Raw genomic sequence first — 20,055 nt, 5'->3', positions numbered from 1 at the left:
GTCCCTGCAGTTCCCAGAAAGGAGAGGATGAACAGAACACAATTATAGACACCTAGCAATATGCATGATGCGTTTATTTATATCTTTGTTTAATTTTGGAATTGTGAGTGCATTGTAATATGGGTATCAAGGGAGATCAAAGAATACAAATACTCTCTTCCTTGCTTAAAATTGGAAGTGATCCAACCTGTCTGGTTCCTGTTGCTGAAGCTCACCAGATTTGGGGTGGAATGTCATAAGTTTCATGTAGATGATACTTAAAAGCCTTATTCCTCTCCCTGTGGTGACATCTCTGGTAGCTATGGAGCTTTTATTTTTTTGCTGTGAGAGTTGTTTTCCGAGGCTTATTTTCCTCCAGTACCTTTGTTTCTCAAAAGCACTGACTTAAATTGGCTGATGGCTCTCTGCACTTTCATGTTCCTCCAAAATTCTCATACTGATTGAGCAGTCAGTTGTACCTGCTACGGCCGCTGACCCCCTCCATCTTAGAGTTTCCCCGGGAGGAGGTATTACTCTAGCAGTAACATCATAGGACTGAGCAGCCAGCACCAAGGAAGTGTGGTAGTTCAGAGTTCAGACAGCTGCCGTGTGAAGATAACAGTTGTGGTCCAGTTTCTAGTAACTAGTATTTCATATACACTACTGTGCTGTTTGTTTTCTATCAGAGCCTTGTACACAGCTGACACACTTTCCTCTCTCTCCCTGTTTGTCTCTTTAGCAGGAAGGAACGTCCCAACTCCCTGAATGTCTTCCCCCTCGCTGATGGCATGGTACGTGGACAGATAGGGGCCAAGATCATCCCAACACTGGACCACTGGCACCTGAGTGACCTCGGCCAGCTGCAGTCCAACTCCAGCTACAAGGTTTTCTAGACCATCTCAGAGCAAGGGTTTCCCACTCCTTCACTGTTGATAACATCTCACATTTTCATTAAGCTAGAGACAATCTGTGTCCGTAACCCTTTGCAGCCTCTCCCTTTGTGTTTGCTCCCATAGTAGCTGTGCTGGAGGTGGGAGGATATTCTTCTGCAGATCTGGCATGTGGTGCAGGAAGGATTTGACACAGCTCCTCATGCTGCTTTGTCTTGGGGATAATCTCCTTTACTTGGCTGGCCCCAAGTTGAGAGGGATGTGTGTGGAGGCAGTTAGAGATTGAGTGAAGAGAAATCCTTCACTTCTTAATAGCTTATTTGGGAGAGGACATGGTAGAACCTGTCCCTTCTCTCCACTTTGATAAGAGCAATGGTTCTGCAACTCAGGTGGGGCCAGGCATTGGGTTGCACTTGCCCTTAAGTATTTGTCATTTTTGACTGATCTCCTGGCCTTCCTGTATTCACTAAAAAGGGCTCCTTCTTATCCTGTCTGAACACCCAAGTCTTGCACTGTGCTTAAAGGTCTTATGTTCCTCCTGTGCCTAGTCACTGCTCTAGACTTGCGCTGTCTACCTTCAGTACATCTGTCACCAATACTGCTCTGCCTTCTGCACCAGGTCTTCCAAAATCCTCACAGCATTGTAGCTGCACTGGAGCAGCTCATGGGGCTGCCTGACGCATCTTGTGCTCTGCTCTGTTGTTCAGGGGTCTCCTCTCCACTATTCAGAGATTGGTCTGACAGATTAGGCTATGCATGGTGACCCGCATTTCCCATGAGCTGTACATGTGAACTTTGCAAAGTCTTTGTGCTCAGGATCCCACCAAATCCTTTTCTTTAAATGATTTTCCATAAATGCCTGGTGACAGGTCTGAGAGCCACTGGTTTCTCTGCTGAGCACAGCCCATTGTGTCCACTGGTATCTCACAGAGCTTCTGCTCTACTTCAAAAGTGTCTGATTAAATTTACCTTCACTTTGCTTGGAATTCGTAGAACATTAGCTGTTTTATGTGTCACATGTAAGGACTGGCCTCCTTTTGAGAAGTTTTAAATCACTGATCCTGTAAACTACATTGATGCCATAAAGGCAAAGAGGAGATAGAAAAGAAATCTTCAGCTTGTTCTACCCATTCTACATGTCTCCAGATTCCATGAACAGGCTTTCACATGAGGGACTCTACAGCAGTGGCCTTCTTGATGCATAGACAAATTATTAATTTACTCAGAAAACAAAGTAGCAAGGTAATTTTTTTAACACTATGTCTGTAAAGCAGCCAGGCTTAGCATAGCACAAATGTCAGCACTTTGTCATCTCTCTGCCATTGTGGAATTTGGAAATTCAAAATATCTTTGCCTAGGATGGAGGATTGGAATCCCGTCCTTACTGTAATGTTAGAGGCACGGAATTTTGGGAAATGTAGCAACTTGCAGAATGCCATTCAGATCCTTCAGTCATTTCTGGAAAGCTCTGCTTGGAATTAGGGAATAGCAGTGCCACAGTCCAATAACATAATAATGGATGGTGGAAATGAGGACAGAGCATGAGTATGTTTCTTCATACTAGTGCTGTGCCAGCACAACCAAAATGTATGGAGCCCAGCCCACCTCTGGAATCCGTTATTCCTCAGGCTCTCCAGGCAGTGCTGCACACTTTAGTGTGAACAGACCTTCCAGTGATCAGACTGGGCAGTGGGAGTTAGTTTTTGGAGAAGAGCTGGGTGGACACTGTGGTTAGATCCATCTTCCACAGCCTTGCTAAGGCCTAATTCTTTCAATGGTCCCACTGAGAACTTACAAAAGAAGTAACCCAGCATCTGCATTGCAGGAGAATGCAGCAGCAACCCAGATGAGTGGGAAGCTTTGGTGTCCAAGTTCAGGTAATAGAAGTTGTTCTGCTTTTGTCAGGGAAGACACCGTGCACAGGGGTTGGTACTAGATGATGCTTAAGATCCTTTCCAATCCAAACCATTCTGTGATTACTGACTGGATCTCTTAGTTATTTGGTGGTGATGGTGGTATCAGGTAAAAAAAAATCTGGTTACAAGAAAGCTTTGTGCAGAACTAGCAGTGTGCTGCTCCAAAATGTATCATGCTGGGATTCGTGTTGGTGCTCATTAGGGAGACTCAGAGTGGAATGCTGGGATAAAGGAGGCTAGATGGTACAGTGGACCTAAGGAGCTTGTGCTGTGGAAGACTTGGATGGGTAGTCTGTTACGGAGAATTTCCTGAGTATGGAGCAAATTAATGAATAATTAAAAGATGTGATGGACTGACTTGCTAGTTTGGAATGGAGATTTTCCTCCCACAAGCTTCTTTCACACTCTGTGACTGAAATGCTATCTCTTAAATCCTCTGCATGATTGACTTCTCAGAGGGCATGGCTCATACCTCTGTTGCCTCTTTTTCAAAGCTCTGATATTTTGCTGACATCAGTCACACAAGACCCACCTTCCCAGTAAGTACCTGACTATTCTCACTGGTTTTCCTTCTTCATGGGGCCATGCTGTACTTACATTTTAAGTGTCCTTGTTTACTTTTTATTACTATTTTCTATTTCAGTTGTTGACATTATTTTATTTTTGCATTCATTTTTACATTTATTTTATACAGTGTTTTGGAGATTGAAGTCCTTAACGTTTTTGTTTTTATGTACTATGCTTTCAGTGTTATAACCATACAATTGTGGCTTCTCATGGTGACATATGACTGCTATGAATGTTGGGCCTTTACAATGCATTTTGGAGGTCACTACTACACAGTTGATGTTTAGGAGGTTTACAGGTATGGCTGTAGGTAAGTGGTGGCTGTGGAGATTATTCTTTGGGTGAGCTGTGGGTTTTGGAGAATGCCTCCTGTGCTGGAGAGAAGAGCTGTACTCTTACTGCAATATTTAGCTTTAACAGAGCACTCAGACAATAGAAGGAAGATACCAGCTTCTGGGCTGTGAAGAGGAGGAGCATGTTGGTAGTACATATATTTGGGAGGAATTTCTCCAATGCAGGTTGGAAGGTTGATAAAGTGTGTTTTCTAGGGAAATACAAAACTCACATCTGTAACCAAAGAGTAGTGAAAGACTGGGGTAATTACTTATTCATTTGTTCAGGGTAAGGGGCAGGTTATGTCAATAAACAAGAAGTTACAGGATATTGCTGATACAAATATTACCTTATAGAAACTGATGATCCAGGGCTTTTGAATGACATCTGGTTCATAACAACAAGGAATGACAAGTGGAGTGGACCCACCTGGGTGTCTCTTACACAGCTAAGAAGCTCCTGAACTTTGCTTATTCTCATAGACTTAGAGTGGGTCCAAGAAGATCCCTGAATTCTTTCATCCAACAGCAGTTTTGTTTGAGGAAAGAGGTTTTATGGTTGCACTTCACACTTGATAATCTTTGTCCCTTTGTACGTCTGAAAGCACAGAAGACAAACTGCAGTTGAGGTAATCCAAAGCTTACTGGAGCCTATTTATTATCAAAAATCCTATTTGACTCTTTTTTTTTCTTTTCCTTTACACACTGGGAAAGTAGCTCCTAAACCAGGAATATGAAGTAGAGGTAGGAAGTGTGGTTTTCACATGTAGCAGCCTAAGTGCAAAGTTCTCATCTCAGTCTTGATGCTAAAACCAGCATATTTGAAGTGAGATGGTTTGGATATTCATGTGGGAATGTGGGTGCTGTTTGGACTAACAATGTGGAAAATACACAAAATGTAGATTGCATTTAATGGTAGTGCCATTGTAAAAAACCTGAGTTTCCAATATAAGAGCGCAAGTGCAGTTTAAACCCTTAGACTTCCATACTGCAGTGTGCAGCAAAGCATTCTAAGATAAGCATACAGAGGCCAGTCTAATTAAAGGAGGATCTTAATAAAATTCCAGATTTAACAAAAATAAGGCTGCAAAGGGTTAAGTCACCATTTTTTTCAGTCTTCTCACTCATCCCATATTGGATTTTTTTGTCATGTTGTGAAGCTGTTATTAGAACAAGAGAACAAGACTTCCAGATGAGCAAAGTGAAACCCTGTCACAGCTCCGAGGTTTGGGGGCTCAGAGCAGCCTCTGAGCAGAACCAGGATCTCTCTAGTACTTGCACAGGAGGTGAGAGGCCAGTGGTGAAGATGAAAGCTGGGTCTGGATGTGCAGATGAATGCCACTGCACCCAATTGCAACTCATTGTCACATATAACTCTCAGCATTAATTACGTCACCTCCCTGCAGGCAGTAATTAGAGTGGGCTGCCCTTAAGACTGGGGAAATCTCCTTTGAGTCTGAGAGAGGTCATGGCACTGGTCAGGGCATTCCTTGTCTTGACTGAAGCAGTGTGCTTTAATTGACAAACACAGTTTACAATGTAAAACCCTGACAAAGCCTTGAAACCTCCCTGTTTCTCAAGAGGTGATGGTACAAGAAGTGGTAATGTCTGTTAGAACCAAGAGCCATTTTGCACATTCCATACTGAAAATCCATCTCCTGTGTTCATTTCTCACCTTTCTGAATTCTTGGGTATTGTCATCCTACCATTTGGAAGTGGGAGACCACACCTGTTTATGCTGTGTTCTCAAGCTGCACCCATGCCTGCCTAGCTCTACATAAGGTGGTTTGGGGACATAGGTCTCCTGTGTCAGACAAGCCAGAGCATCCCAGATCAGTGTCCACTCTGCTTCTGCAGTTTAGTGGCAAAACCAGTTTGCTGTTTTCTCATCCAGATGTGTTGGTGGCTTACAGTAATGACATCAGCCAAGACTTCTAAGAGGCCACTTCAGATGCTTCCCAAGCGATATCCATGTTGCCTTCCAGCCTTGGGAAACACTGGCCTAGTTTGCTGCAAGTGCCAAAGCCCTTCAGCTTTCACTGTAGTCAGTGTGAGCTACAGGTACTTTTCACCTGTAATAAGGCCACCTTTTTTGAGATCACATACCAGTGTGATTTGTGAAGACCAGTATTTAGTATTGAAGAAGTTATCAGCCTTATTGAAGAAACTTACCAGCTCTTTCTACAGGTGGGATTTGCTTGTTGAGCTCAGCACGAGAACTCGCTGCTTCACTGTGGTGGTAGTGCCCGGTGTCACCAGCAAACAATGGGACATGTAACTGGTACAATGAGCAGGAATCATGCTCATAATGCTTTAAGGCAGTCATACACCAGCAAATGGGACTTACTGAAATGTATAATTGTGCTTTTCCCTTTCTGTTCTGCCACCCTGGAATTGCCACAGTGCCCCCAAGATGAAATGTCTGAATCTGGGCAGTCCTCAGCAGCTGCCACGCCGAGCACCACAGGAACCAAGTCCAACACTCCCACGTCATCTGTGCCCTCTGCTGCTGTCACCCCTCTGAATGAGAGCATCCAGCCCATCAGCGAGTACACCAATGGCACCACCAAGAGCAATAAGAGGGCACGAGAAAAGCGTAACAGCCGGAACATGGAAGTCCAGGTCACACAGGAGATGAGGAATGTCAGCATAGGTATGGCTGCTGGAGCTCAGGTACTTGGTCACTAACATAATCAACTTCCCGGTGCTTGTGTCTCTCTGTTACAGGGAGAGGCTGGGAGACTGCACTGTAAATATAGAATTTGAGGAAGCCTGACTTGGAAAGGTACATTAATGAGACAGGGTTAATTGGATGTTAGCAGTTTTCTGTGTAGTAAATTTTTGAAAACATCAGTTATATGAGTAAATTCACAAATTCACAGAATGGGAACAGGTTACTGAGTTCAGTTCCCTGCAGTGACATGCATTCATGTCTTGGAACCTCTTTCATGAGCACTCAAGTCACATCTTAGGCTGAGCTTTTGGGAAGCTGTTCCTGGATCTCATCAATATGAAAGTTAAAAGCTTTTATTTAGTTTTCTGTCTGTATTTATTTGTGAGTATTTTACATCCAGTTGTTGAAATGCCAAATTTGTCAGTGAGATTAAATAATTATTTTCCCTCTGTACTCTTATCCCAAACTCTGATTTGCTTAAAATAATTGTATCCAGCTGTTTTTCTCATCTAAATGAGCTGGTTTTTTTAGCCTCTTTCTCATATAAGAACACTCTCAAATCTGTGGAAGTTACAGTTGTTGTCTCTCCATTTTCCAGAGTCCTTTAGTAATTTGAATTCATGAGTTCTTGTCAGGAAAGCCATTCTCTAAGCTTTAGCACCAGGCTGTTAAATAAATAAATGATTTAATAACATGATAAAAGCCCTTCAGCTGTGCCCACGTAGTGTTCTGAGCAGGTCTGCCCTGGATTGTGAGACTTGCAGTGGCCCTCAAAAATGAGAAGTGATCTGTTTTACAGGTCATGAACTTAAAATACAAAAGGACAGTAAAATTTATCAAAGGTCATTAGGATAATCTGCAGGAGTACAGGGGTAAACATAGATCTATGAGGTTGGCATCTGAACCAGCTGATGATCTTCTTACCCAAGTTATTTCTTCGAAGCAGAAGTTATAACTTATTAGTGAAGCAGAAATTCCTCTGCTAACATTCACAAGCTGGTTCCTAACGAAGTAAGACCGTAAACCAACATATAACATCTTTTGCTGTAACACTGAAGGAGAACTGCCATGGCTGAGTCCCAGTCTGTATTTTCACAGATGTCCATCTGTCAGAGACTAGGATAGTTGTCCATGGAAGCATATGGGTTCTGAGCAGCCTGCTGTTAGAGTGTGGTCTGGCTGTGATCCTGGCCAAGGCAAGACCATGAAACACTTGTATCATGAAAGCTAAGCATGGATGTCAGTAGTTTGAATGCCCTATAAATACCCTGATTTTTACAGTTGCTGCTTTACAAGCTCATTTACTATCAACAGTTTTCTTGGGTCAAAATCATCTATTTTTTGTATGTGTGCAATTGTGAAGCGGAAGCTTTTTTTTCCACTTTCTTGGTGGAAGTGTGGTATTGTGGAATTTGCTCAAAGCAGATAGTTATGGCTTCCTTATGTGGTCTGCATATTCAACCTTTCAGCTATTTCTCACCCCTAATGCAAAATCAATTCTCCATGCTTAGAAATAATGCACATACTTGAATTTTAATAATGTATTTTATGCATCTCTAATTAAAATGTCTGCCAGTGATGCATGTGCCTTAGAGCTGAACTACCAAAAATGGTACTCAGAGGTATTTGCAGAGAAGCTTCCCAGCTTGGTAAAATAAAGCTGAGGAAGGCTGTGCTTGTGTTAGATCCACTGGGTGTGGATTCCTGCTTTGGCAACAGATCCACATCACACTTTGTCTTCCAGCCTGGGTTTGCTGCCAGCTGGCACAATGCCAGCCTGAAAGTAATTAACACTTCAGTTGTCATGGACTTTGTATATTTGGCTACTGAGATTGTCTGGAAAGGTCAAAAATGTCACATCTAAGTTCATTGAGGGACTAATGTAGTTCACAGATTTGGTCATTAATCTTTCAGGAATTCCTTGTGTGAACAGACACAATGTTCATGTTGCTTGTTCAGAATAGATGCAAGTCTGAGCTTTTGAAGAATTTGGTATCCAATAAACAGAACTTGACAACAGGAAGAAATCCCTTATTCTTTAAATATTGGCTTCAGGTTGTAGATTACACACAAATCAGATTTCATTTATCAGTTTTGAAGTCAAGTTTCACTGTAATGGGTATCTAAACCAGTGCAGACTTGAAAATTTGTATTGAAAACCTATTTCTGTTAAAACTAAATAGTGCCAGTTCCTAATAATAGTAATTTCTATGAAGCTGTACAGAAAATCACTGTGTTGCCTTCAAACTCAGCTAATGCTATATGGGGATGGAGAAGATTTTTATTGGCAGATAAAAAAGGAGTTTTAGAATTTATTTCAATGGATAAAATATTTCTGCTGATCCCATTTTAGTGAGTATTCAGGGCAATGACTTTAGTGATGCTTTGGAATGGGAGTGGGAAGGGGGATGCTTATGGTGTTCCTGTCTGGAAGTGAGAGACCACCTTCAACCACTTTCTGTTCTGATTTTAAGGCTTTGAACATGGGACCATGAAATTTTCAAATTTCAATATTCAAAGCTGTAAAAGTCCCTTCAAGAAATACCATTTTCTGAAAGTCCTGATCCTGTACGTGATATGTACTGTCTTACCTAGGGATGGGCAGCAGTGATGAGTGGTCCGATGTCCAGGACATCATTGATTCAACCCCAGAACTGGATATGTGTCAGGACCCCCGCCTGGAACGCACGGGTAGCAGGTACTGATTGTGACTTTACCCTATGTGCTCTGTCAGTTGGCTTCATGAGGAGTGACAAATGGATGCTCTGGCTCATAGTGAGCTCACAATGCAGCTATTTGAGACAGTCAATATTCTGCCTAATATCAGAGGTCCTGACCTGCTTTGGATTCTCCAAAAGGCAGATGCCTGCTGGTGATCTGCAGGAGGATGTGTACAGCTGGCCCAGGACTGGGCTCATTTGGCTTACTGGTGAGGGGATTTGGAGAGATGATGGAGCAGCAGAAGTTGTAAGACAAGAAAAGAGAACATGGGCTTAAGCTGTCAGGAATAGGGAAAAGGTGCATTTGTCCAGTAAGAGCTCAGTTCTTAATTCCATTTTAAAACCTCAGGTTTCTTTCAGTTCTAATTTTTTCAAGTATTTGAGGAGTAGAGGTAGGGCACCCCCCAAGGGAGGACAAATGGAGGTAACCTCAGCAGTCCCAATCCCAAAGGCTCTGAGCAGGGAGGCTCAGATCACTGGTAGTGAGCCCTGTCAGCAGCCCCAGACAAAGCAAGGGTGTGAATTCGGTCCCAGTGCTACCCATGAGCAGCAGGAGAAAGGACTGAAGGCAGGTGCATCTTAGCAAAGAACTGAAGGCATAGGCCTGAGGTCAAAGGGAGCCCTGGGACCAGTGGGTGGGTGTGGTTCCCAGGTGATGCTGGTCACAGCAATTATGACCCATCAGTGCACTGGGGAGTGGTTACAAATCCTCAACACAGTTTTCAGAAGAAACACCAGACTTTTACTAAACTATTCTGCTGCTCTGATCCCTACCCATCACCCATTTTGTTCTAAATTAGGAGGCTTCCTAAAGGCTATTAATTTTGGCACCACATTTTTGTGAGGCATAGGTACCTTGATTTGTTTTTACTGAAGTTTACCTTTTATCCTTGTCCAATGGGTAATTTGGCACTGTATCAGCAAAAAACCTCCTCAAAATCTTACAGATATATAGAAAATACAGTAACCTGGCAGAGTGGATGCAAGATTATCTAATGGTCCCAGTCTGGACTGGATTTGCCCACCCTGTTGAGCACCCCCACTGAGAAGAGTATGAGCAGCAATAACACCTGCATTTCTCATCTGGGAACGCACACACAGTTAAGCTCCCCTTGGGACATGTAGGATACCTGGACTATTTTTAGGGTCAGGAGGAATCTAGGGAGTTGAAACTGCTCTGTGTGGGGAAGACAAAAGTGACTGATGAGACCAGATAAAAAGTTGGTCAAATCCAGGGGAAAGAAAGGAAAGAAAGAAACAGAGATGATTGATGCACCGGAGTCTTCAGGCAGGAATCTCTACTCCAGGTGGTGAGACTGAGAGCTACAGGAGACACAGTCTGACTTGGACTGCTAACAGTGTGTGTGCTGCTCTGAAAGCAGAGTGCTTTCATGATACATATAGCTCTGAAAGCTGAATGTTGAACAGGAAAGGTCAGTCTGAATTAGGTCTCCAGGTCAGACTGAGTGCTGGTTTCTCTTGTCATTTGTGCTGAACATTGAATTGTGTGCAGTGATTAATTGCAGTGCCATCACAGCACCATTTGTACTTCCTCAGTGCTCTCAGATGTCTGGGTAGCTGGAATTTTTCTGTAATTGAAAATCCCACTTTTTTTTTCCTCTTCTTTGCAGTGTGCTGTAGTTGCAATATCAGAGGCAGCTACTACATTCCATTTATAATCACTAGGATTGTTTATGTGATAATGAAGCCATACAACTTGAGATCATCTCAGTTGGTGCTGTCCTTTTGGATAGATTGCTGGAGAAATTGCACAGCTGCTGCTCATGCTGGTTGATGTTACAAGGCAGGGCACTGCAAAGTGTTTGTAACCCACATTAAGACAATTTTTTAGAGTAGACGGCCACAATCCCAGAAGTTGCCTCACCTGCACATCCTGTAACAACTCTTTGCTGCTTTGAGCCATGAGGCTGTCAAGAAATACAAGAAGATTCTTGATGGTATCAAAGACACTGAGAGGTGGAAATGTGCCGTCATCTGATAAGACTAGAAACTATTAACTTTGATTTACCTTTAATTAAATACATTTGGGGACACATGAAGGAATACTTTTCAATACATAGGCTTACCCAAAGGGAAAACGGACCTTTCAGACTGATTGCAATTATTGGTTGGCCAAGTAAAAAGGCTGTTGCTGTTTTCAGCACTGAATTTCTTATTTGGTCTTACTGCTGAGGTTTCTATCTAGATTGATTGGAACATGGGAGTCTGTGCAGAATCTGACAGGTCAAAGCTGAGCTCTTCTGTGAGGTGAAATTTTTCTGTGAAATACTGAATAGTCCTTAACTTGTGTGACTTCAGAGTAAATCATCTGGATGAGCTTTGAGGTTGTTGGATGATAGATGTGTCCTCAGCACAAGAAGGACATGAAGCTGTTGGAGCAAGTCCAGAGGAGTCCATGGACATGCTCCAGGGACTGGAGCCTCTCTGCTCTGGAGCCAGGCTGGGAGAGCTGGGGGGTTCACCTGAAGAAGAGAAGGCTCCAGAGAGACCTCAGAGCCCCTTCCAGGGCCTAAAGGGGCTCCAGGAGAGCTGGACTTTGGTCAAGGGCCTGGAGGGACAGGACAATGAGGAATGGTTTCCACTGCCAGAGGGCAGGGTTAGATGAGATATTGGGAAAAAATTCTTGTCCATGAGGGTGGGAGGCCCTGACACCGGTTGCCCAGAGCAGCTTTGGCTGGAAGTGTCCAAGGCCAGGTTGGATGGGGCTTGGAGGAACTTGGGATAGTGGAAGATGTCCCTACCCATGGCAGGGGCTTGAAACAAGGTGGTCTTTAAGGTCCCTTCCAACCTGAATAATTTCATAATTCTGTGATATGGGGAATAACACATGCTATTTTCTTTACTCAGTGTGCTTCCTGATTCAGTCAATGGTGAACAGATGGGTTTTGATTGCAATAGTCTGAGATGCTCAGTATTTCAAAGATAAATATTTGATCTTAAATGTTGCCAAGTAACAAGATTCCTTCTGGTTTTTTGCTTCCAACAACAGCCCAACACAGGGGATTGTGAACAAAGCATTTGGCATCAACACAGACTCCCTGTACCATGAACTTTCCACAGCAGGGTCTGAAGTCATTGGAGATGTTGATGAAGGAGCAGATCTGCTAGGTAAAACCTTGTTATTTTCTCTGGTACAATGACTCCATATTAAGCTTCTAGAAACATTTAAATTCTTTTTCTTTCAGAACTTGGATGTTTCTCTTTTTTAAGAATGCATTAAAATTGAGGTACATGTGATAGAAGCATGTACCTGCAGTACAGTAATGATTATTTAGAAAATAATCTCAGCTGTTAGATAACTTTTATTTGGGTTGTCTTTAGTGCATAAGTTAGTTCTCTACAGGATTCTCCCACACAAAGAATTTGAAGACAAAATTTGCTTCTTCTGCTTCTGGCTGAAAATTCCTCCCCCAATAATTTTATACTGAGAGAAAAAAATTGTTTGAAATTTGTAAGAAAGTAACTGATTTGGTGACATTTTTTATGTTTAAATGATGTGGAAATATTATGGTCTGTAATGCAGTTTTTACTGTTTTGCAGTTAGCCTAAGAGATGTAATAATTAACTTTTTAAGCTGATTTTGAAGGTGTTTGTAATACCTGTAGCCAGGTTGTGTTCTGTGTTCCTGGCTGGGACACTGCAGCAGTCAGAGAAGCAGCTTTGCCTCAGGGAGCACTCTGAGCCCCCTCCATACTTTTTCTATTGGATTCCTGAGCATCTAGATCTTGGTTTTTGACAGAATTTAAGCATGTTTTTAATTCTTGCCGTTTTCCTGCATCAGGAGAGTACAAGTGGTCTTTGACTACTCAGGTGACATGGGCATCTGATAGAGTTTATAACAGTGTAGCTAATTTTCCATGTTAGTCCTTGCTTTAAGGAGCCTTAGGACACATGAGGACTCCAGAAACAAGGCATTATGTGTACTTAGTGGCAAGAAATCTGATCTGAAAGTGAACATTTCCTTTCTGTGATTACTGATACAGATCTGCTTATGGATAATCTTGTAAGTTTGATTCTGTGTATGTGTCCAGAACAGAATGAGCTAAAATGTGTCATACAGACTTGCAGCAGCTCACCTTTGCCCAAATTATGAAGGTACTTGTATCAGCTTTGATATGTCTTGTATCAAGACCCTTAAAAAGCACATGTTTTTGCAGGGGAGATAGATTTTTGCCCTATTAAAACAAAAACTTAATCTTGAAGATGCGGACTGAAAACTGGAAAGGAGTTAGTAAATTACTTCTTGTTTGATGAAAGACAAGTATCTCTGAAACCGTACTATTATAGCCAGTAGTGTGACTAGAATTAAGAACATCAATCAGACCATCATGAGAATGCTTGCAATAGCTTTTTGATATGAGTAGGTTTGGGTTGTTTTTTTTTTTTTTAAATCATGCAGCTTGTATGAGAGCCCTCCTGCCATTGCCTAAAGCATGAAATCATTTATTGTTTCACCTTCAACTCAAGATTGCCAGAATAAAAAAAATCTGCAGAAGACTCAGGATGAGCACACAGGCTTACTCTGCCGGCAGTTGGAGCCAGACTGTGCAGATATTTACAAAATAAAGAATTTTGAAGGAAAAGCAAGATTTCCAGGTTTGAGAATCCCCTGGATGCTAGTAGCCATTTGCAGAAGGGCTGGGGCTCCTGCTTAAAGGGAAGCTTGACAGTAGAAGCTACATGTGATGGTTAAAGCTGTGGAATGAATTTTAGTTAGCCAGCTTAATACATTATCAGGAGCTCTCTTCCTAGCAGAATCAAAACGCTAATAAAGCCATGGATAATCTTGCCATTGACTATCTGTGCTTTATCTTGGTCCTCGTGTCCACTCCTTTCTCATCAAGGAGTGTTCAGTTGATTCTGTGGCTCTGTCTGCTAATCACTGTGCCAACTGCTTCTTTCTTTCTCCCCCCAGAATGGCTGGGGTATCAGATATTATTGGCTTGGAAGAGTTATTATTCTGGAAAATTACTTACTTGGTGTATGAACAGCTTCAGACAGTGTGCTTCCCACTTTGGAAGTCTGCCTTCTGGAAATGCACTTCCCCTTGGGATTACCCTGTAGCCTGACCCAGTGATCAGCAAGAAATGCAGACTGTTGTTTTCAAAGGGCCAAAGCTTTTTTTTGCCCAAATCTTGCATGGTTGTTCACTACAGTCTTGGATGAAGTCAAAGGTGCTTCACCTCTTCCTGCTACAAGGCTGCCCAAAGACTTCGCTGTGGTGAGGTGTCTGTTGTTTGGGAGTTACCACTTGCAATAAAATGTACAAAGATTTGGTTGAACAGTGTCCAAGTAAGTGCACTGAAGCCCTGAAGATCACAGTATAGTTTCTGAAGACTGCAGCATGGCTTATGAGGAGGACATTTCTGTACTGGGACCATTTTCTAGCCTGAGCAGAGCTGCAGAACCCATGGCAGACCAGCAAAATAGGAAGACTGGTTCCTTTTCAAATCTGGGAGATGGACTGTGCCTTGTTTTGTGATCAACATTGATCTAATTAATCCTTTTGCTGAGTTCTGGCCACTGACTTCAGCATATAAGAGTCTTTTTAAAATGAACACAAACATTGCTAGTTGTAGAAAGAGAGGAAGCACAGAGAGATCTCAGGAGTTGTGTCTCTCAACAACAAATGAGACTGGTACTTTTTTTTTGTCTTTGCACAGTAGAAAGCACAAAAGAAAGTCTGGTAAAGATAGAAGCAAAGCGCTAGATCTTAGGGTTGACAAAAATCTGTCAACATAATTTAAAATTTTGCCTTTTTTGTTAGGTAGAATGTTCTCTCTTTGTGCTGTACCTTTGAGTCTGAAGAGACACAGAGGAAATGGTGCTTTATGAACATGATATAAGGAACAAGATCCACAAGCTGAAAGAGTCCTCTAGGTCATATTTGGAGCTCGCTTCTTTCTGTAAATCAAATTCATGAATGACTCTAAGCTCACTTAAGTGAAGACTTATTACTTCCTCCAGTCTCTCAAAACCTGGCAGTCAATCTGTAAAGAATATTCTCTTTTTTTTTGGTCTCAGTTCCTTAAAGAAAGAGAAATTTAATTAAAGATGACCTTAAGAACCGGACTTATAGAAATTACCTTTGAGCACTGGCTGGCAGTCAAGTCTGATTCTGAAATGGAAAATCCCATTTATTCCTGGTACATAATTGGCACTCTTTGTGTTTTATTATTTTGAATAAAACTCACAAAACATGTGGGTTTCCTCCCGCCTCTAATACTGCTTTACCTACATGTGATATAGGAAGTATTCTGGAGTAAAATGTGGAGTGAGAACAATTATTTACTAATGAGCATTGAGACCCAAATTCCCTTCAGACTTGGGAGCACTAGTTGGCAGTTTTCCTGCATATACACTTGTTAATCACAAGTGATCCTGGGTAGGTTCCTGTTCTCCCATCTCCCCTTTTCTCAGCTTCCCCTTCTAGCAGATCTTCCTTCCTGCTCTTCCCTATCCCAGGTCTTTCCAGACACTAATGATCACAGCAGTTCGGTGTGCTCAGTGGACAGGCCCTTCTGCTGAGGGTGGTGACAGTGGTGAGCTGATTGCCCAGAGAAGCTGTGGCTGCCTCATCCCTGGAAGTGTCCAAGGCTAGGATAGAGGAGGCTTGGAGCACCCTGGGATAGTGGAAAGTGTCCCTGCCCATGGCAGGGAGTGGAACTGGATGATCATTCCAACCCAAACCATTCTGTGATTCAGGTTTAGGATAACCAACTATATTTGCTTTGGAAATTAAAGAGCAGGGTGTCTGTGGTAAAGAAAGTAATGAAGTGTTATTAGTGGTAAGTTTATATACAGTGTTGTGTACAGAAGTTGAAATGAGATTATCAAACTAAGTTCCAGTGCTACACTGTACATAAAAAGGTTTTAAATGCAACCAGTTGTCTTTTGCAAGCTGAGATGTCACTGAAGAGCACAGTTATGGTCAGAGGATACAGCTGTTAAAATTGCAAGGTGAAGGGAAGTGAGAGGTAGTGGGAGTGAGCTGTTCTGCATTTAGTGGTAGATGACTAAATAAAGACAAAATAAAGGTTTACCCAGTCCAGGAAGATCTGATTGCCTCAGATCCAAATCTGGAAATCTGGGGATAGCTGAGGTGTGTGGTTGCAGTTGTACCATGGGTTACCTTTCCTTGGGGTTTTTTTCTGTCCTATATGTAGAGTCGTGCCATCAACAGCTATGGCAGGTCCTGTCCTTACTATTTCATGCCTTTTGACATTGAAATGGCTGAATCATTGTTAATTTTTTTTGAACAAAATTTTGATTTTGTTGGTTTTAGTCACTGATGAATCCTTTTTCACTTCCTTTTTCCCTTGTCTCTCTGTGCTTCGCTGGACATGGCGCATAGGGGAGTTCTCAGGTGTGTATCTCCTGCTCAGTTCTCCTTGTTTCTTTTTTTCTGGTTGAGGTCAGATAATCTGGTATACACGTGTGACACTCCCCTGCTCTTGTCCAAACACGGTTGGCTTTGCAGACTTCTCCCACCTCGCCTTGCTTGGTTGCCTCACACTGGTGGGTCTCTGCAGCAGGAGGTCCCTGCTCTGCTCACGTTCCTGCCACCTTTCAACCCGCTTTCTCTTCTGTGGCTGTGGGCAGGTTTGCTCCACAGTGTCGCACTAGCCTGTCACTCAAGGTCTTGGGGCTCAAAGGGCTTTTTTTCTGCCAGGAAGGGTACTTGTAGCAAAGGTCAGGTGGGCACAGACTGAGTGAGGGTCCCACTGTCCTCTTCATGGCCTGTGCTGTGAGGAGTCCCTCCATGTGCCAGTGACTGTAGGGGGTTACCTGGTGCAAACCAACCCCTTTTGGGTATTGTAGTGACATTAAAGACACTTTTGTGATGGGTTAGAGTGGCAAAGCCTCTGTCTTTGGTGGAAACTTTGCCTTTCTGTCTCAGGAGTTGGGTGATGGCTCTGTCCTTTGTTGGGGGAGGCTGCTCGCTGCCCTAGGGCCATGCTCTGCTATCAGGTTTGCACCTGCTTGAAAAATACACACTTGGGCCCTGATGCACTTTCAGTTGAAGTCAAGGGAATCTCTCTTGATTACAGTGCAAACTGGGTAAAATTTGCCCTGTAGTAAAGGTGGTGACCTGGCAGCTGCAACAGTGTCATGCGCCAACAGGCTCTGCCACGTCTTTGTGCCTGGCACTGCTCAATGTGGGCTCTGTGACGATACCAAGAAAGGGACGGCATCATCCCTTCTTCTCATTCAAACTGGTTTTACTGTAAGCCACATTTTGTGTGAATATTCCTCAGAAAACCTCCCACTGAAGTTGGGTTGGAGTTTGTTGCAGTGTGGAGGCGGATTTGGGCCTTTTTAGGCCAGATGAAAGCTTTGATACTCAGCCCCGCTTTTGCGTTTTTCTCCCTGCTACTGTCCTTTCTTCACCCTCTTCATAATGTCTATTGAACCTGCCTTTGTGGTGGCAATGGGAAGCTCAAGGATGTATCATACAGGGAAAATTATGAAGATGAAGGAAGCAGATGAGGTCATCTCAAGCTTATCCTGACATCTGTTGTGATAGGACAACGGGTGATGGTTTAAACAAAAGAGGGAAGATTTAGATTAGATATAAGAAATTTTTTTTTTTGCAATTGGAGTGGTAAACAGGGACTGCTTCATCCTGGGGTGTGTTCAAGGCCAGGTTGGGTGGGGCTTAGAGAAGCGTGGTCTAGTGGGAGGTGTCCCTGCCCATGGCAGGGGACTGGAAATGGATGAATTTTAAAGGTGTCTTTCAACCCAAACCGTTCTGTGACACTCTAAAGTAAAGTCCCTGTTAGGTGAGGCTGCAGCAGAACAAGATAACTTTCTACCAAGCATCATGTGTACTGGCACCACACACTATACATGTGCTGACGAGCTGCTCTGTTTGCTGTTTACAGACTGGTACTTAATGGCTGCTGTTTTTCTCTTCCTTTCTTCCCCTTTGTCCCCATCTCTTTCTGTTCCCTTTCTCGTATGGGATGGCTCTCATAGTACGGGATGATTTCTTTGGTAAGGCAAAGGCCTTTTTTCTCTTCTCTTCTCTTCTCTTCTCTTCTCTTCTCTTCTCTTCTCTTCTCTTCTCTTCTCTTCTCTTCTCTTCTCTTCTCTTCTCTTCTCTTCTCTTTTCTCTTCCCTTTCCTTCCCTTCCCTTCCCTTCATTTTCTTTTCTTTTCTTTTCATGCATTTTTTTCTGCATTCCTTTTATCCACTCATCATCCATCTGTATGTCTTGCATCATCTTGATTTGGTTTTTTGTGATGGTGGCAGCACCTCTCCAAGAAGCAGGATCCAGCTGCTCTGTAGAGGTGATTTGGGGATCCTGGTCTGTTTAATTGTAGTAGATTATCTGCTTTGATGCTTCACACTCTGCCTGGCTGTGGGAGGAATATGGTGTAGGTGCTCTGCTGGACAGGGCTTTGCTCAGACCTCACCTCCCTTTGCTCCACGCCCCAAAAGGTTGAAAATTGGAAGTTTTCTTCTCGTGAGCAGAGCTGTCCCATTACAGCCTGTTCAAGATGATCTTGTGGTGCCATTCCATGGCTCTGGGAGGCTTCTTCTTGTTCTTTATTGCCAGAGGAGCCTTTCTGACCTCTAGATGGTTAAGGCATTGGGCTGTCACTGCATCACACACAAGTAGAAACTGTGGTGAAGGATACTGATGGGAATGCTGTGTGGCCTTTAATTCTGGCATGATAGCTCACCCTCTTCTCCAGAATTTTTCTCTCCCAAGAACATCTGCAGAGTGGGATGTATGATTCAAGAATATGAAGGAAAAGGATTTAATCCAAAAAAGATGGGGATGAGCTCTTCCCTTGATGTTCTTCAGCTCCTTTAGTGTTCTTGTGCCAATGTAATGCCTTACAGGCAAAATATTTAATTATTTGTAGAATCACTAAAAATAAGCAAGAAAAAATTCAACAAATAGAAGACTTCTGAGTTGTCTGACCAATATGCAGCATGTCACAAAAAAAAAAAAAAGGGCTATAGATCCTTCACCTTACCAATGCAAAATACACTGTAGTTTGCATTGATGTTAGTGTTTCCCACTTTTGTGCTGTTGGAATATTCTCTGACACACATTGGCCTGAAACACCAAAGTGATTAATTATCTGCCACTGATTTTTCAAAAGTTTTTTGAAAATGCTGCTTCTTACTCATTCTTGCTGGGAATTTGCTTTTGTCATCATAAATTCATCCCATTTAACTGTGGAAAGAGGATCTGTGTGTTGGAGTGTTTTGGTGTGTTCTCACTTCTCATGCGCTGCCATGTTCCTCTAACTTCCATTTAATTCAAGTTTGTGTTGTTTTTATTTTCTGCAAATACTAATTAACCACCAAATGACGTATCATGAAGACTGTTGATGTCTTTGCTATGAAGGAAGAGAGAGTTCAGAGGGCAGGACAAATACTGATTGTGGGGAGACTTCTTCATGCTCTGGGACCTGTGGTGAGATATGAGCTGCATCCCTTAGCACTGTCCTCCAACAGGGAGAGGCCTCTCTGCCTTCAGCTCTCAGGTGGCCTCTGTTCCTCACTATAAGACAGAGAACCTGGGACTCGGCAAGTCCCTGGCAGCAGGAAACAATCCAGATGTGCTTTTGGTCCTTAAATTTCATTGGTTTTATGAAATACTGAATTCAACCTTCACTCTTAGCCCCAGATGTGTCAGTGTTCTTGTAAACCCGTCTGCACACTGCAGCTGTACATGGATGCCCAAGTGCAAGTGCAGAGTGTCTGCTGTAATGTTGAGTGTGGGTCTGAAGTGGTGGAACCGAGACTTCACATTTTAAACATCTGTGAGAAAGCTGTTAGAGCTAGGTATAGCAAGGGACAATCTGAAGTCCTATTAAAATTGCTTTAGCAGAAGGTTGATAATGGGGAAGCCTTTCATGTGCATGAAGCTCATCACAACCATGATCCCAAATCATGCAAACAGAAAATTTGGCTTATACTAAGAAAGGAAGAAAA

General features: G+C 42.8%; 1 protein-coding gene across 32 annotated transcripts in view; it reads left to right on the top strand.

Annotated features, from left to right (window-relative positions):
* Positions 1 to 20,055, top strand: part of MAPK8IP3 (mitogen-activated protein kinase 8 interacting protein 3) — a 76,427-nt gene that overhangs the window by 30,829 nt on the left and 25,543 nt on the right. For 10 of the 32 annotated variants that reach the window (XM_038151411.1, XM_038151406.1, XM_038151409.1 and 7 more), the window contains 6 exons: positions 719 to 863; positions 6,088 to 6,337; positions 8,954 to 9,056; positions 12,089 to 12,207; positions 16,454 to 16,465; positions 18,079 to 18,096. In XM_038151411.1, the coding sequence (XP_038007339.1) occupies positions 719 to 863; positions 6,088 to 6,337; positions 8,954 to 9,056; positions 12,089 to 12,207; positions 16,454 to 16,465; positions 18,079 to 18,096 (647 nt within the window). Of the gene's footprint in view, positions 1 to 718; positions 864 to 3,535; positions 3,663 to 6,087; positions 6,338 to 8,953; positions 9,057 to 12,088; positions 12,208 to 16,453; positions 16,466 to 18,078; positions 18,097 to 20,055 lie in introns of those variants that run through there. The other 22 variants (XM_038151408.1, XM_038151400.1, XM_038151414.1 and 19 more) reach the window with 9 other exon arrangements.

Source organism: Motacilla alba, chromosome 14, assembly GCF_015832195.1.
Source record: "Motacilla alba alba isolate MOTALB_02 chromosome 14, Motacilla_alba_V1.0_pri, whole genome shotgun sequence".
NCBI classification, from domain to species: domain Eukaryota; kingdom Metazoa; phylum Chordata; class Aves; order Passeriformes; family Motacillidae; genus Motacilla; species Motacilla alba.
This window is presented reverse-complemented; position numbering and strand designations above follow the sequence as displayed.